This window comes from Castor canadensis, chromosome 13 (genome assembly GCF_047511655.1).
Source record: "Castor canadensis chromosome 13, mCasCan1.hap1v2, whole genome shotgun sequence".
Classification (NCBI taxonomy): domain Eukaryota; kingdom Metazoa; phylum Chordata; class Mammalia; order Rodentia; family Castoridae; genus Castor; species Castor canadensis.
Window position 1 is genome coordinate 7,875,468 of NC_133398.1, and position 18,321 is coordinate 7,893,788.

The window sequence follows — 18,321 nt, forward strand, 5'->3', positions numbered from 1 at the left end:
CCTAGGTAAGAAACTAGATCTGCTGCCCAAGTGGATCCCAAGGACCAGGTGTGTTGGGTGTCTGCCCTTGTTGGCCAGCAAGTGGTACTTTGTCCAGCAACCCCCAGTGCCCCTCAGCCTGGAGCCTTTCTGGGTTTGGACACAGCCCCCATCCCTCACTAGAAGCCCAGCCTGAGCTAACCTGGTCTCCTCCTGGAGTCGGGTCTAGACTTCCAACACCATTTGGTAAGCCAAATCTGATGCCTGTCCTGATGCCTGGGGGGCTGAGGCTGGGGCTGATCACCACTCAGGTATCTCCCCCTCCTCCAGCCAGAGTGAAGAGAGGAGTGTGTGCATCTGTGGAGTAAAAAGTCAGGGTTCCCTCAGGACCCCACCCACTCTGGCTGTTGAACTTGGAGGGAGAGGAGAGGTAAGAGAGAGTTTCTATGCATGATTCAGACCTGGAGAGCCTGTGGCCTGGCCAGTGGAGGGACAGAGGCTTATCAGGCCTTACATATGGCCAGTCGAGTGACAGGTACTGGCCTGGGACCTCAAGTCCTCTCCTAGGAGGCTGGATTCCTGGGAGCATTACCCTCACTTTCCCTCACTCTGCTCCAGCTTCAGAATGAACCCTCAAGTGGTCTGGAAGTCATCCTTGAGGGGTAGGAGGAGGAGGAGGGACAGGGCTCTTAAGTGGGTCAATGTGAACTCTGTCCCCACGGCCGCCAACTAGGTGGGCAGAGGGGCAGGAGCCCAGTCCTGCCTTCCCTCTGCCTGGAACAATCTTAAAGCCAAGCTGGGCAGGCCTCTACCTCTCCCCACCACTGTGCCCCCTCCTGCCCTGGCCATGGTCTCCCAGCATCCACAGGGTCCTAGTGAGTTGGAGGTGGCTGCACTTTACACCCCCTCCAGCCCCCTCCAGATTCCCAGCCCTGGTGAGGCTGCTGCTTTGGGACCTGTTGCAGGTGGCCAAGTGTGAGCATGGGGTATAGCCTCATCAGTGCTTCCACTGGATCAGGCATCTCTCATAAGCCCAGGCTTGTGGAGGCTGCATCCCAGGTGAGCTCAGGGTTGGGACTCCAGTGCCCAGTCAAAACAGGAGTGGGTATAGTGTCTGTCTGCCTGGGAGGAACTTGGGGCAGTTGGTGGCCACAGTGGTGGGGCAGGAGGAAGCTGGAGTCCTGGAGTCTTCTCCATGTGCCTCCTCTCTGTACTCTGCCAACAGGCTGGTTTGGGGGACTAAAGCCTGTGTGGGATGCACATGCGAGCCCACCCTTTACCTTTTCCCTCCCCATGGCCCTGGGGTCAAGAATCACAGACTCAGGGCTGGAGTAGTGGCTCAAGTGGTAGAGTGCCTGCCTAGCAAGTGCAACGCCTTGAGTTCAAAACCCAGTCCCGCCAGAAAAAAAAAAAAAAAAGAATCACAGACTCAGGGACCTGGAACATGTATTTATTTAGTAGAAAAGGGGGGATCCATCAGCAGGCAGGTTTCCAGGCAACTGGGTGGGCAGTGCACCATAAGGAGGATCTCCCTGGCATTATCACTAGAAATGGGCAGCTGGGGGCAACATGGGCGGAGGCATCAGGAAGGATGGGATGGAGAGACAGAAGGCACCTGAGAGGAGACAGAAAAACAAAGACCCTGCAGTTTGGGGGAGGGGGAAGAGCAAAGGCAAACCTGAGATCCCCAGGCCCCTACAACTTGGCTTCTTCCCATCAGCACCCTGCCCAGCCATACTTACTGCCTTTTTAGTTATCAATGCAGAAATGATCTGTGGAGGAGAAAGTCCATCAGTTCAGGTAGATCAGGACAGGTGTGTGTGTGTGTGATCCCTGGGCTTCCCCTGGGCTGCCTCAGGCCCAGCCTGTCCAGTTGCAGAAGATCTGGGGGTCCCTTAGGGCTGGGCAGCAGAGGGGCCCACGTGGGGCAGACGATGTAAAGATGGGCTACCCTGAGGGATGGGGCCTCATAGCTGCTCAGGCACCAGGCTTCCTGCCTGTTTACCCATGGAGCTCTCAGCAGGAGTGGTCTGGCTGGAACCCCCTGCTTAGGCCAAGCCAGGCCACTTGAAAGCAAGGACATCTTCCAAGTCAGAGATGAGCAAGTCCCAGAGGGAGGCCCAGGACAGCAAGGCCCAGGGTGTGGGGAGGAGGTGGTCCAGGTCAAGAGACCTAGAAAAACTTGGACATGGGCTTGAAATTCTCATCTGGGCGGACTCTGGCTAACCTGTCAGGGAAGAGCACTTGGGGCTGGGATCCCTAGGGGCCCACAGACCCTAGGGTGTGGCACAGTCGTCCTGAACCCAAAGTAGCTCTCAGAGGGAGCTATTGCCCCTCCAGTGTCTGGAACAGAGCACTGTGTCTCTCCTGTCCCTTCTCCCTGGTGGGGCAGCATCAGGCCTGGACAGTCCCCATAACCCCTTCTCCTCTCCCCAGCTGACCATTACCTGTGGGGACGGGGTAGAGGACGTGGTCATTAGTGAGGCCCAGCATATTGGCGAACTGGATGAAGCGCTCCTTCAGTTTAACGGGCAGATCCTTGGTTCTCCCTGCGATCAGGATGGCCGGTGAGTGGCCAACAGAAAGCATTCCGTGAATATTGTTGGGCAAGTGAAGGAGACCTCAGACCCATTTCCCATGGAGTGTCTGTAGAAAGACCTCCCTGAGTGGAGCTCAGGCTCCACTCCAGCTGGAGCTGGAGAAGACCTTGGGTCTTAGGGTGATGAGGTTCCCCGCCCCCGAAAGTGCGAGCTGGGCCCCCAGGGATGGGGTCAGGACCCACCATAGAGGCTAGTCTTGAAGTAGTCTGTCTCTTTATTCTGCATTTTGGCAGTCTTCTTGAAGAACATGATTGCAAAATGGTTGTAATCGGTGGCTGTCACTCGCATGAGGTAGTTCTTGATATGTGGGAAATCTGGGTGTGAAGGGTGAGGGTCAGCCCTGCCCTGGATGGGAGGAAGGGGGGGGCTGTCCCCTTTCCCCTCAGCCTGTCAACCTGGGCTTCTCCCCACAGAGCAGCGTTTGTGTGAAGGGGCAGCCTGTGCTCCTTTACAAAGGACCCTGCCCCTGGCATCTGGACCGCATGGCCCCGCATCCAGTAGGACTCACTTTCAATATTGCCCATGGTGAACTCAGCAGGTTGGGAAACTGGAACAAATGCTCTTGTCCAGTAGGAGCAGGTCTGGTTGTCCCTATGAGAATGAGAGATGGGGTGAGCAGGCAGGTGGCTCAGGCATGGAGCCCCTGGAATTGACCAGGTGGGGTCAGGGCTGTGGCAGGAGGCCCAGTCCCACCCATCTTAGATGAGTCTGAGCTTTCCCCTCTGAGCCTGTCCTTGGCTGCTCCTGCCTGCTTTGATGAAGAAGCCTTCTTGACCTTCACAGACCCTCCCTCCAGCACCCGTTGTTCTTCCAGCTTCCTCCCCTAGATGGCCTTCTGCACGTGCAGCCTCCAGTCACTTATCCCTACTCTCACCTGGCTGCTCCCCCTTTACAGCCTCTCCTGGCCATCTGTACTTCCAACCTGCTCCATGTCAAGCATTCCCCAAGAATAGCTGGGATTGCAGATGTGAACCACCACACCCAGCTTGTTTTTTGATACAGGGTCTCCTTAACATTTTTTTTGTTTGCCCAGGTTGGTCTCAAGCTAGGAACTTTCCATCTCTGCCTACTGAGTAGCTAAGGCCTAGGCCTCTCCACCCTAGCCAGCCTCTCCATCAATTGTGTGTCCGTCCCCACTGCTGTCTCTGTGTGTCTCTGCTGAGTGACACCTTGAGGGAAGAAAGGAAGAGAGGGTGGAGGGAAGAAAAGATAGATTCAGTGGAGTCCTGAGATGAATGACAGCGTCCCTTAGCTTCAAGCACTCCTTAACCATGGTACTGGTCTGCCTCTCAGACCCTGGGGAGGTGGCAGCTTCACCTGATCAGGGTGTTGGTGACGTTGTAGCTGTGGCCTTCTGTCAGATGATAGGTGGTGGTGAACATATTAATGGAGCCTAGTTTTTTCTGAACTGCATTTCCTGCCAGGGCTATGATGTACCACTTTCCCTGAAACTGCAAGGAGCTGATGAGAGACAGATCCCAGGAATGGTCCCAGGAGCCACTCCCCCCCACCCCTCCACTCACTTTCCCACTCTGTTCCTGTGGACACCTCTGGGCAGCTTGACTGGGAACGAGGCGCCTCTTTAACTAGTAGCAGGGCCCAAGGCTAGCCCTGCCCTGAGGAGCCAGCAGGAACTGGGGGAGGGAGCCCTTGACAAGGAATTAGCCCTGATTTGGCAGGGATGGGGTGGCCCTGGGCAAGTGACTGGTGGTCCTCCCAAAGCCTCAGTTTCATCTCTGTGCAGAAGAACTGAAGATGTTCCCCCACCTTGCATGGACAATGGGAGTACAGGCATGGTGACCTTGAGATGAGGAAGGGATGATGGGGGATGGCTTCTGTCAGGTAACCCAGGTTCAGAATGAGCTGAAGCCTGAGCCCTGGACTCCCTGAGTCCAGCTCATCCTTCCCAAAGCTTCCCCTGAGATCCCCAGGACCTCCCTGTACCTGCCCCTCCAGGTCTCTTACCAGGTCTTCACGGAACTCAGCCTGCACAGGGACCAGATCTAGAGGTGGGAGTGGGATCAGGTCTGAACCTGAGCCATGAACCTGGGTCTGCAGGACTCCCAGTAGGGTGAGCCCCAGCCACAGGAGACACTGAGACATGATGTCAAGACAGCTGCTGGACCTGGCAGCAGTTGAAGGAGGAAGAGAAGGGAGTGAGGAGATCAGCTTGGAGGAACTATTTATGGGCTACCTGACTGCTGAGCCCCCCTTAGGGCGGGGTGATCCATTCTTTGCCAAATCCAGGAAGGGTGGAGGCAATTGTTAGCCACTCCTCCTGCTGAAACCCTTGACAAGATTTCTGCCCCTTTCTCTCTCCCCTCCACCCCCTCAGGATTGTGCAAGGTGGAGGGACAGGAAGGCCGGCAGGGAGGGAGGGGGAGAGAAGGGACATTCCCAGGCTCTGCAATTTGGTAGGGACAAGGGCTTCCTCTGTGCATTCTCTGTGTCACATTCCCTTCATCTGATTAGCCAGCCCCGTCTGTGACTCAGCAGCTCAGATCTGGTCAAGGTGTCCCCTCAGACCCGCAGGAGCCCCTGCTCATCACAAGCACAGGGTGGGGTATGTGTGGCAAGACCTCCCACACCTGCTGAAAACAAAGACTGTTCCAATTGACCCTGTGCTGTGTCCTTGTCAGGGAAGGCAGGGTGGCTGAATGGATGTTCTACACAGGAAGGATGGAGTATCTGTTCTGAGCCCATTGAGCCCAGAGCCTGGCCCTTGCAGGAGCCCCAGGCCAGGCCCTGAGACCAGGTCAGATGCCTACAAGTGCTGTACGCCTTGAGCCCTTCCTTTCCCCCAGGCCCTTACCCCTTCAGCAGCAACCCTTGGGAACTCAGCATCTTCTTTGAGTTCCGTGTGCACACAGGCACGTGGGCCCCAGGTGTGGCTGCCTTCAGAGCCAAGGGCTGAGGCTGCAGTCTGCTCACCATGGAGCCCTGGTAAGGGGACCATATGTGGTGAGATGTGAAGACAGACTCCACTCTGCTGTTCTGTATTCCAGTCACTTTGGGTCACAGGGAATGCAAGGGATTGGCTTTGGTCTTGAGAAGTCATTAAGACCATCCCTCTGTCTTTGGCCACAGCCTTGGATAGTAGAGCCCAATGGCCCAAAACTCCCTCAGATGCTGATCCCAACCTTGTTTCAGAGGAAAGCTGTTTTCCCACTGGGGGTCTGGACAGCATCCTTGGGAGGCAGTGATGGACCCTAGAACCCCCAAAATAGCTCACCTATTTATTGTCATAGGTGAGCCTCAGCTGTCCTGGCTTCCTGACCTGAGGCTACACTGAGGTTCCCCTGTCCTTACGCAGGTCTAAAAGGGCCCTCATTGGTTCTAGCCACACGTCACCTGGGCTCTGGGGCTCTGGGTCTCGAGGGAAAGAGCTTTGAAAGGGTTCTGACTGGAAGGTAGGGTGCAGCCTCACCCCTGTCATGCCACAGAAGACCCCACTGGACCCTGCCCCCTGCCCTGCCCTGCCCACCAGTGCAGATGATGAAAGGGCAGGATGGGAAGCTGGACAAAGCTGTGGGGACAATGTGACCACTGAGCCTGCCCCTCTGGAAGTGCCAGTGGCTTCCCTCCTAGCCTCCCCCTTCTCCCTCTGCTCACACCCTCTCTCAACCCTCGAGAATCCACCCCTGTGACTCTCTGTGACCTTAAAAGGTATCCTCCAGCCATCATCACGACCCTTGGATATGGGGAGACTGGTTGATGGAGCCCCAAAGAATTTTAAGTAGGGATCACAGAGGAGCCACTGGACAGAACATTCCAGAGACTCAAAGTCAGGAAGCTGAGTGACCAGTGCTCCCCAGGTGGGTCTCTGAGTAGGAACTGGGGCAGGTTGCTTGCTGGGTCTACAACATGAGAAGACCAGGACAGGGAGGCAAGTGGCCCAGCTCAGGACCCTGACCCAGCTTTGAAGATTGGCTCCTCCAGGTGGTGGCACATTTCTGTCTACTTCCCAGGCCCTCAGGGTCTTCTCTGCAGAGTTGCTCTGCAGACTATATGAGGCTGTGCAGCTACCAGACCTGAAGTGTCCCTATACTAGTTGCCTATGAGCCACTATCTTTTTGTTTGTTTGCTTTTTTCTAGGGACAGGGTCTCACTATGTAGTCCAGGCTGAGCTGGAACTCTCAATCTTCCTGCCCCACCTCCCAAGTGTTAGGATTGCAAGAGTGCCCCACCAAACCTGGTCTGCCTCTGGCCAAATCCTTGCAGGATTCTTCTCTGTGCACTGGCTCCAGGCCACTGGTTTCGACTCTCCCTCTTTATCCTTATCTCTTTGTTGGTCTTTGTCTCTGTTGACACCTGTCATACCCTCACCTTGCCTTGCCTGGCTTCCTCCTACCTTCCTTCTTGGCCAGCCCGGGGCAGTGAGAATCCAGTGAAGAGGATGAGGCTGTAGAGAGATTTGAGCCTTAGATGTGCTATGTCCCAGGCCAGGCCTCATTGAGGTTTGGGGGAAGGCCAGACAGTCATGGTCATAGCTGGGACAGAGGCCAGGCCAAGCTGTGGCCTGTCCCCGAGGCTGGTGTGGGGCTGGCTGGAGTTGGAGGGGTAGAGGACCAGCTGGGGGTGGTGGCAGCCTCCTGCCTTAGGAGGGGAGAACTCTCGCAGGCTGGGCTGGGCTCTTGTCAGCCTATAATTGCAGGCTGACAATTTCAAAATGCTCTGTCCACCCCTTTCAGAGTCCAGCATGGCTGAGGATGGGGATCACTCAACACATATACCCTCCTCACACCAGATGGGAGACCCAGTACTGGTGAAGTTGGGTGAGGACCAGTCTCTGTAGAGACTTGGGCCAACTCCAAGGTGCCAGGGTGGACAGGACCAGGACACTGGAGGCTCTACTCCCCACCCAGTCCACTCCCTTTCCACTGGACCTGGGCCCCTGGTCAAGAAGGAGACTCTAGGGTTCACACTGTTCAGAGCTGGGGTAGTCCCTGGGCCCTATGGCATTTTGAAAGGTCAACATCATGTGTGGCACCCTGTACATGGCAGATCAGGCACTCACCTGTCTCACATAGGCCCTACCTATGGTTTCTACTGTGGCCCTTGAGCCAGTCCTGCAGGGCCACCCCGCCAACTGCCCACACTTTCTCTCTAGGAGTTGCACGCAGCCATAGTGAGCCCTCAATAAGTCATAGAGATACTTTGGCCATGCCTCTCCTGGGAGAAGCCTAGGCTGGACTGCCCAAGTCCTGTTCTGAGTCCACATCTGTGTTTTCTGTGGCCAGAGGCCAGGATTCTGGCTGCCAGCATCATTCTGCTCTAATCAGAGAATTCCTAGTGGTTCTTTTATATTTTTTTTATCATATTGTTGTACATTGTGAGGGTACATTGCAACAATTACAAAAGTGCTTACAATATATCTTCGTTAAACTCACCCCCTTCCCTGATGGTTCTTGCATTTCAGGAATCTAGTCTGACCCCCTGATCTGGTTTCCAGGAGCTGGTGAGCTGTGTTTAGCCTGGCATGAGTACTTGGGACCAACACAGCTTCCCAGGGTTGCCCTAGGAGGAGCCTTCAGGCAAGAGACCAAAAGAATGGGAGGCCAGGTCACAGCCCCAGAAGTTACCAGGGTGCACAGATGGGCCCTCGTCAGTAGTTGCAGGCTCTGGCTCCATTCAGGAGAAGGAAGGACTATTCAGACTGAGGTGCTTGCTCCCTGCAGGGGTTGAGTTCCCTGGATCTAGAAGCCGCTTTCCAGCCTTGTGTCCATCTCTCATACAGGCTCACCAGGGGTCCTCGAGGGTCTCCTGGCTCCTGCCTCTTCCACCTGATGGGAACCCTACCTGTGAGAAAACTCTGAAAGCCAGCCCCTCCCACACCTGCTAATGCACCTGCTGGATTCCCCTCTCTGGGAAGGAAGGTGTTAGGGTCTGCCAGACATGAGGCAACAGGCCCTGCTGCTTGAGTTTTGCACCTGGGCCGTCCCCTAGCTCTGGTCTTCAGGTGCCTAGCCCAGGCTGCCTCTTAGAGGGGGGCTCTTGTCTTTTGTTCCAGAGCCTAGGCACCCACAAAGGTAAGAGGTCCACAGTAACCGCAGGGACAAGGGACTGAGGCCACAGCTCTGAACAGGGTCTGTAGCTGACACCAGGCATCCAGGGGGTGGTGGCGGTGGCTGGGCCTCTGCTGGCTACCATTAAAGGGGGCTTGTATGAGAGGACAGGTCTGTCTCTCCCAAAAGGCTGGTTTCCCTTGTGCTCTGAGAGCCGGGACATGTCAGGAGAATGCTTAGCCCAGGGGCAGGGCGGTGGGTGTCAGAGTGTAAAAGGAGACCAAGTGTCTGTGATTATGTCCCTGGCTGCAGAAGCCTGGAGCAGGAACCTGAGGTCCCCTGGGTGCTCTGAGGGGACTGCAGACAGTTGGAAGGTCCAGTGCTCCTTGGCCCCAAGTGTGTATTTCAGATGGGCAGTGTGAGTGTGTGTGTTGGGGGGGGGATGTCAGCACATGAGCCAGTAAGGACCAGGCAGACTCTAAAGGGACAGCATGTGTAGCATATGTACCTTCCAAGAAGGAGCCAACCGGAATCAGCAGAGATGGGGTGAGGGGCAGGGAGGGTGGTGCGATGAGCAGAGCAGAATACAATGCTGAGAACAGACACCTGACTGCTATCCTTCAGGAGGCCAGACCAGGGGTCTGGAGGGAAGTGTGAGTTTCTGGGGACAGAGTTTAGTGGCCTAGACCTTGGGCTGGAGGGACTACCACCCCTGCCCCCTTCCCAAGGCTCTCAGAATCCCTCTCAGGAGTGGGACCCTGTGCATTGGTGTGATACGTGGACAGGCCAGAGGTCAGGGTGCAGCTGGGAGCCTTCTTCCAGGCCCAGAGCCTCTCAGGCATTAACCTCTCCCAGGGTCACTGTAGCCTCAAGTGTGTCCTCCTTAGTAGCTCAGCCTGGGTCTGCCAGGACTGGAGTGGCTCATGGCTCCCTGGTCTCTATCTACATCTCTGGCTCCCCTCTCCACACCCGACCCTACACTGCCGGGTCTTCCTGTTCCAGGCTACCTCTCATACTACTGGGTTCCCTAGATTCAGGCCACTTCCTCCTCACTTCCTGTGGCCCCCTGTCTTGGCCCTCCTCTTCCCCACATCCACAGGCCCCCTGCCCAACCACGCCCTTGGCCTTCTCTCAAGAACACACTTTCATAACAGTGAATTTCCTGCCAACATCTGCAGCCTGGATAGGATGAGAATTTCCCAAGAAATTTGGACCAGAAGTCCGAAATCAGAAATTCACTGTGTGGGGGACTCAAGCTTGCTCCAGCCTGGGCTGTGAGCCCCATTACTCCCTTCTCTGCCTCAGTCTTTGTGTGACCTTCTCCTCTGGGCGTAATCTCCCTCGGTCTGTCTGAAAGGATACTTGAGATGACATTTAGGGCCAGCTGGATAATCCAGGGTAATCTCATCTCAAAATCCTGAATATATCTGAAAGGTAGAATGAGAGGAAGGAAAGATGCAAGGGAGAAGGAAAAAGGGGGAAAGGCCAATTAGTAGCTGAGAAATCTGTCTTCTATTAATGTATTGGCAACCTGTGAAAATAATTTTATTCAATTAGAAATTTGAAAACAATGCACTCTGCATAGTTTCTACAAGTCAGTAATGAGAATGCTGTCACTCACTTGGGGAAAAAGAAAATGGCCTGTAGCAAGAGAAAAAAATTAGCTTATTTTGTTTGCTCTTGAAGAGAGTAACACACATGTTTAATTTATCTACCTTAGAAAACCAGGCATTAGGGGCCAGGTGTGGTGGTTCATGCCTATAATCCCAACTATTCAGGAAGTGGAGATCAAGAGGATGGAGACTTGAGGCGAGCCCCTGAAAAAAATTAACAAGACTCCCCCTATCTCAAACATTGAGCTAGGTGGTGATATGAGCCTGTCATCCCAGTTATTTGAGAGGATTGTGGTCCAGGTTGGCCCTGATCAAAAACACAAGACCCTCTCAGAAAAATAAAGCAAAAAGGATTGGGGAAACAGCTCAAGTGGCAGAGTACCTACCTAGCAAGTATGAAGCCCTGCCTGAGTTCAAACCCCAGTAATGCCAAAAGAAGAAAAACCTAGGCATTAGAATATTAACCATTGTGAAATTTAAAAAATAAGATCTTTAACTTTATCTGCAAAAACTGTTTTTTTCCCCAAAATAAGTTCACATTTATTATTTATTTCATTTTGCAGAACTGGGGATTGAACCCAGGGCCTCACACTTATTAGGAAAGTACTCTATCCCTTGAGCTGTGCCTCCAGCCCCCAAATAAATCACATTTACACGTTCCAGAGCTGGGGGGTGTAGCTCAGTGGTGAGGCCCTTAGTTCAACCCCCAGCACTGCAAAAAAAAAAAAAAAAAGACTAGTTCCAGGAATTTGGATATGGATATCATTTTGAGGTCATTTTTCAGCTTTCCATAGTGCTCTTGACCCACATTGACCTGGTCATCCCACACTCCAGGTCTTCTCTAAACAGCCACCTGCTCTCCAGGCCTTCCCATAAAGGAATTTAGGTTCCTTCCTAGGTGGCCAGGTCAGAGAGCCCCTAGTGTGCCTGGGCAGAAGAGCTTCAGTATCCAGCTGGGTCCCAGACAGGGTTCATAGGTGTCCCGGTTTGGCATCTCCCATCCTGAAGGGTGGGAACCTTGACCCTTTCCCACTATCTCCTACTCTTCCTGCCTCCTCTGCCCTCTTCCTGCACAGCTCGGGTATGCACAGCTCCCAAGTATACCAAGTCCCCTGTTCTGTAGTGTGTTGTGAGCATCATGAACCACAGAAAGGGCCTTGTCTCTTATTTTTCATTTTACTGGTACTGAGAATTGAACTCAGCCACACCCCTATTCCTTTTACTTTTTAAAGATATGGTCTCATGGTAACTTTGCCCAAGCTGGCTTTGAATCGTGATCCTCCTACCTCTGCCTCCTGAGTAGCTGGGATTATATAGAGGTACACCACTACATCCAGCACCTTGCCTGCTATTTCATGACTTCCCTGACCTAAGCCACTGTCTTGTCTACCCTATCTCCTGTCTCCCACTAGGAGCTGTGGTAGTATGGGGCACCTTCCCCACATCCAGCCCAGCCAGGGTCATTTTAGAGAACCATGGAGAAGGTTGTTAGACTGAAAGACCACGGAGAGTAGACAAGGGGATGGCTCAAGGTCAGCACAGGTTTTATTTGGGAGAAGGAACCTGTGGAGAAAGTCTCTGGCAGATGCTAGAGCCCACTGTCACTTATAGACTAGGGGTAGTTATAGGAGGTTAGTGGAAAACTGATTAGGCTGGGAAAAATATTTGTGTTTGTATTATTGCTAGGGGAGATAAGTGGTGGTTATGTCAGTGGTTGTTCAACTGACCCTTGAACTCCCCCCCCCCACCCGGTGACAATGGCATAAGGTGAATTTTTATCATTCTTTGGGGCCAGATGTGATTTTTCCAGTAAGTGGTGGTGTGTTTCCAGTAAGCTGCCTTCGAGGGGAGAGGGTATGGTCCTAACATGGTGGCCCTTATGTTTGCCCTAACACAGGTGGCTGACTTGTGACCCTGGAGCTGGTGGACTGGAATGGGATTTTTTTTGTGTGTGTCATACTGGAATTTGAACTCAGGGCTTCATGCTTTGCAAACCGGGTGCAATACTGTTTGAGTCACACCTCCAGTTCCATTTTTTTGCTGTGGTTATTTTGGAGATGGGGTCTTGTGAAATATTTGTCCGGGCTGACCTTAAACCACGATCCTCCTGATCTCAGTCTCCCAAGTAGCTAGGATTACAGGCATGAGCCACCAGCACCTAGCTGGAATGGGACTACTGCCAGGAAAAGTCCAAAGGCAGGAAAGGACCAGATGGACCCATGCTGGACAGTGAAGAGGAGGCCACCTGGGAAGGGCCAGGGGTGCCTGTCCAAAGCAGTCTTGGCTGAACAGCAGTCTACCCTTTGAAGAGGAAGAAACAGACTCTCCACATCCTGCAGGGCTGACAATCAATAGGAACTCAGCAGTTTTAAACTTTGTTTAGAGTGAGGGCCTGAGTTCAAACCCCAGTGCCACAAAAAAGAAGAAAGAAAAAGAAAGCCTGCAAATAAATGAGCAAAGAGTCCAAGTAAGAATTTAGAAAAGGCGCTGTCTCAAGAACAGAGACACGGGACACCAAAACTTTTCAGGAAGCAATATTCATTAGCATGCCGGCGGTGGCTCAGCAGATTCACATCCAAAGGCTGAGCCCTGAGAACAAGGAAGTCTCACCTTACCCTTGCAAGCAGGTTACAGAAGCAAAAAGCAAGGTTTAACCCATATATGGCTGCATGCAACTCTGTTGGCTAGTTTACCCCTCCCCTCCACATGACCTTCTTCACATTTAGATTCTTTAAGTTTTATCTCCCTGCTATGCCATCCCCTCCCCTCTGCTACTTTATCAGAACACAGACTTGCTTGCTTCTTTTCTGGCCCTCCTCTCTGCTACGTCTTTGACCCACCTAGGGTCAAAGAGCATCACCTTGATTTAGGGGTTTGTATTTTTATAGCATCATTACATGGGTGCTGTTTTCTTCTCTTTTGTGGCCTCTGTAATGGTCTTGATGGACCACAATACCAAGGGAACCAGACACGGTCACATCAAACATATTCCCAAGACAAGACCCATTGCCTGCTTTCCATGACAAATGTAGCCTGCGTTGTTTTTCTTACTCTGGGACTTCCAGTATTGCTTACTGGCAACCTCAAAAACCTGGGCTCATGTAATATCCAACCTGTTGGTGGGTGCATGATATAAAGTATGGTTGTGCAGAAGTCCCAACAATATCTCTCTTACACTCAAAACATGGGGGAAATTTTGCAACCCAAAAGGTAAGGGTTCAAGTGTGTAGAGGAGAGCAGGGGTGAGTCCATGTTTGAGCTTCCACCATGCATAGACTAGTCAGCTTCCAGAGTGACTAGAGCAGGCTGTCGTTCTGTTCTTTGAGGTCCCCTGTTGTTTCCTGTGAAGTGGGGTCCTGCCAAGGAAGGGCCCAGGCATTCTGGAAGGTGATCTTGCACGGTGAGGCTGGGTCAGGGATGCACTCCCACTCAGGAGAGGCTGACTTTACTCGGCTGTGGTGGATCCAGGGAGCAATTTCTGCTACTTTAACTGCAGTGGGGATAGACAAGATAACAACAAAAGAGCCCCTCCAATGTGGTTTTAATGGTTGGATATTTTATTCTTTTACCCAGACAGTATTTATTTATTTTTTTACTGAGTAGAATTACCATGGCAACAATATATTATCAGTATATATGTCCAACAAAACACATTGTTTAAAAAAAAAGTTAAAAACACCATCTTTAAGTATCAAAGACATGTTGAGAGCCAAAATAGTCATTTTGTCTCTATTTAAGTAGAATACCCTGCCTAAAAATATGAGTTTGTGTCTGGAAGGGCTTTACCGCCAGATAGCCACACATGCATAAGAATCATTTCCTGGCATGAGTGACTCCAGTTGAACTTTGGTGGCATTCCCCCCTTGTCTTCAAACTGCTTGTGTCTGAGCAGTCTCCTCTGAAGATCTTTTTCCCATCCAAGTACTAACCAGGCCCTACCCTAGACAGGATTGGGCACCTTCAGGGAGGTATGGCTGTAGCCTGAAAATCTTTCTCAATTGGTCTTTTTTTTTTTTTTTCCTCATCGTGAGGATTTGCTATTTCCTGGATTTTTGTTTGTTTAGTTGGTTTTGGTCCCACATTGCGGGGGAAGTAACAAGCAGATCAGGTGGGAGTCAGTGCCAACTAGACCCTTTTGGCCAAATTTAAGCAACAAAGAGGCTTAGAAGGAGTGGCCCTTAGGCAGTGGGCTTTTAGACAAGGACAATACAAAACAAAATCCAACAAAAGCAGACATATAAAAAGCTAACCAAACCAAACCAAAACAAAAAGTTAACCTGGTTGACACATAAGTACTCATTAGAGTCATTTTCCATGGATTTGATTGTAAATGCCCCAGAAGGATCAGAACTGTAATGACAAAAGCTTAAAAGACCCATGGTTAAAATTTTGATGGACAATTTAGCAACTAACAGAACAGTGTATCAGTACTAGGAACTTTTTGTTACCGTGTTTATCTAAATTTTGTATTTTAGAAGGCTTGATATACTTGAAAAACATAAATATGTTTAATAAATAGGAACCAACAACAGCATCAGAGCTCTATAGAGGTTATAGATACATATTAGTTTAGTTGTTGCTCTTGAAGTAAAACCTTAGAGTTTCTCATCAGTTGTTGGGGGGGAGGGTGTGTGAGAACAGTGTCAGTGATCCCGAGTAGCCCAGTCACAGACACATATAGGGTACTGACTGCATTAGAGTCACCCAAGACATCAGTTGTTTAACCACAAGGTCATCTAGAAAATTTTACATAAACCAGCTCTTAAATGAACTTTTATTTAGTTATGACTCAGCTACCTTAGTAGTCAAAACCCTGACAAAAATCACCAGAGAACACAGGTAAATATTTATGGGGACTAGGTGTGGAATTAGGAAACCTAATGACCAAGAATCATGGCTGAGATGTCGATAAGGGATCACCTCCCAGATTGTTGACATTAACACATGGCTCATGACACACAGCAGGATACCTCCAACCGGTAGTCAATGGAGCCCCCCTAAAATAACAGGCCCAATCTGGCCATCCCAGGGCAAAAATTCCCTCTGCCTGACACGTGGAAGGAGTAGAACAACATCTCCACTCTGTTGACTCCAATAAAAACTGGAGGTCTTGACCTCCTCTCTGGATGGTGCCCTTTGGCTTTGGCTTTTATTTTTTTTTACTTTGCTTTACATAAGTAAATCTGTCTCAACCTGCATATCAGTGCAGCAGCACTCCCTGTGCTCAGCTGCCTCTGTGCTCGCTTCTCTTGATAAACTTGTGGATTAACCTTGTAGCACCAAAGATTTCTGACAGTTACCTTGACAAAACAAAAAACATTTTTGAGACAGTTTTTTGTAAATGTTATTAAGAACAATGTAATATTTTTTAAAAATAGCCTTGTTGTTATAGCTTAGAGAATTTAGTTTAACATCAGTACATTAAACTTTGACCTTATAAAACCTTTAATGTAACTGGATTTTAGTCAACTTAATCACTTACATAAGCATTTATAAGCTCCATCTTTTTATGACAACTTACTCTGTATCTTTATGATAATTTATTCTGTATCCCTGGGTCCCTGGGGGAGCTTGTCTTTATCCTTTTTTTTTTTAAGTATTTTTTAACCTTTTATTTAAAAAAAAATCCTTAATACCTTATATATGTAGTTTTTTTTACTTGTTGAAAATAATTTGTGAAACCTTTTAACTTAGAGCCAGATTAAAAAAACAGAAAGAAAGCAACCTTACAATTATTTTTTTGTACAAAAACAATTTATAGAAAGCCCATTTGTTAATAGACCCATGTATTATAAGAGAATTAAATCCCAGATTTTATTTATGACAGAACAAAACAGGCTAAGGTCAATTTTAACTACTCAAAATTTAACATTCCTGTTGTAGGCTGTGCCTCCCTTTTTTTTCTTTTTTCTTTTTTTCTCCCCTGGTCTGAGCCAGAGTGTTAACCCCTGAATGCCTGCATCCTAGTGAGACCTGATTGAAATAAGTTTGATTTTCTTAAAAGTAGCAGTAGAACAGAGTAACTTTTTTTTACATTGACCCTATAATAAGAACCATCCTCAAGATGTTTACAGATTCATATGTAAAAAAGCTTAAACAGTTTATAACAGAGATTTTTAAAACAAACACCCTGTTTTTTTTGCTACCTTGGATGTCACATTAACCTTATAACAGCAATTTAAGAACCATTTTGAAGATGTTTACACACATACACACACACACACACACACACACAAATACACACACACAAGTTCTATAAATTAAACATGCCAGAAAAAAAAGTCAACTTAAGCATGCATAAGATGAACTGGAATTCCAGGGGCAAATTCAATTTTGCCCAATGCTGTAAACAAATTGTCACACATACAAAAAAGTTAGAGTGCACTCTCAAAAAAAATGTATAAACAATAAAAAAAAAGAGCTTATAACCATAAATAATAATAATAATAATAATAACCTTTTAAATTATACCCAGAGGGCTATCCAGTGGAATGGTGGATGATGTGTCTGTTCTCTTGGGAGTCTCCTGCTTTGGAACTGAATTTTTGTTACCCATCCCTTAACCTTGGTTGTGGCTATTTCCTGGAAAATCTCAACCCCCTCAGTACTGGAGGTTTCTTGCATTTTACCCAAAGTGCTTTCTTTTTATTTGTGTTGTTCCCCATCCTGGTCTATCTTGCTGTTGAGAAAACCCAGTAGGTGTTTAACCTCCCTAATTCCTGGAGGTGTCTCACACACTTTTGCCCCATTCCCTAAACCTGAGAGACGGTTTCACCCCGGATGGGGTTACTAGGGTGTCTGCTGGGAGTTGATCAGGCTCCCCTTCTGCCTCCTAAAGGAAGGCCTACTATTCCAACCTGTTTCTTACCAGTCTGAGGGGTGGGGCTCCCAATCGGTTCCTGAGCCTTCTCCAGGTTCTTTTGTGCAACCAAGACTTGCTCTCCAGTGCGCCAGGAGAGGCAAGTCCCTATGTTTGATCAACAGGTCTGCTAGTGCTTGGTGGGATGCTGAATCTCGGCAACAAGGAGGTGAAGACACTGCCTTTGAATCCCAGATGAGCCCTCAGTAATTTTACAGGAATTTTGAACAGAGACATGGGACACCAAGACTTTTCAGGAAGCAATATTTATTAGCATGCCGGCAGCGGCTCAGCAGATTCACATCCAAAGGCTGAGCCCCAAGAACAAGGAGTCTCACCTTACATATCCTTGCAAGCAGATTATAGAAGCAAAAGGCAAGGTTTAACCTATATATGGTTGCATGAAACTCTATTGACTACTTCATACCCAGTGCCATGTGACCTTCTTCACGTTTTATCTCCCTGCTGTGCCATCCCTTCCCCCCTTGCTATTTTATCAGAACACAGACTTGCTTGTTTCTTTGTTTGATCCTCTTCCCTGCTACAGAGCCTGGCATGGGGTGTAGCTCAGTGTTAGAGCACTTGTTCCATGGCAGGGAGAAGGGTTAGAAAAGAATAAGCCCAAAGAAAATAAAGTAAGAAATGAAGCTAAGAAAAGAAATTTATAAAATAAAAAGATAAGATAGGAATATCAAAGCCAAAAATAGTCTCTTGGAAAAGACTAACATAAAATGTTGGAAAAATGATTCAGGGCAAAAAGACATAAGGCACAAATAAATAGTAGTGGAAATAAATGGATACTAAAAGGATAATGAGAAAGCGGGCTAGGTGGTTCACACCTGTAATTCCAGCTATTTGGAAGATGGAGATTGAGAGGATCAAGGGGATAAAATTAGGAAGCCCCCCAACACAACCAACAAAAAAACCTGGGTGTGGTGGCACACGCCTGTCATTCCAGTATCCCATCTACACTGGAGGTGAAAATAGGAGGATTGAGGTCCAAGCTGGACAGGGCAGAAACGTGAGACCTTATTAAAAAAATAACTAAAGCAGCCAGGTGCCAGTGGCTCACATCTGCAATCCTAGCTACATGGGAGGCTTCAGTTTGAAGCCAGTTCTGGCTAACAGTTGGAGAGACAATCTGCTCCCCCTTCTCCAAAATAACTAGAGCAAAATGGACTGGAGGTGTGACATAAGCAGCAGAGTGCCTGCTTTGCAAGTGTGAAACCCTGAGTTCCAACCCCAGTCCAAAAAATTAAAGAAGT

General features: G+C 49.5%; 1 protein-coding gene across 1 annotated transcript; it reads right to left on the reverse strand.

Moving 5' to 3' along the window:
* Positions 1–1,413: 1,413 nt before the first annotated feature.
* Lcn2 (lipocalin 2) lies at positions 1,414–4,752 on the reverse strand. Its single transcript, XM_074052624.1, has 7 exons — positions 4,545–4,752; positions 3,897–4,030; positions 3,088–3,170; positions 2,762–2,893; positions 2,427–2,528; positions 1,722–1,751; positions 1,414–1,594 (listed from the first exon to the last, which is right to left on the reverse strand). The coding sequence occupies exons 1-6, from the start codon at positions 4,680–4,682 to the stop codon at positions 1,729–1,731; spliced, it is 612 nt and encodes a 203-aa protein (XP_073908725.1). The 5' UTR covers positions 4,683–4,752; the 3' UTR covers positions 1,414–1,594; positions 1,722–1,728.
* Positions 4,753–18,321: the final 13,569 nt, after the last annotated feature.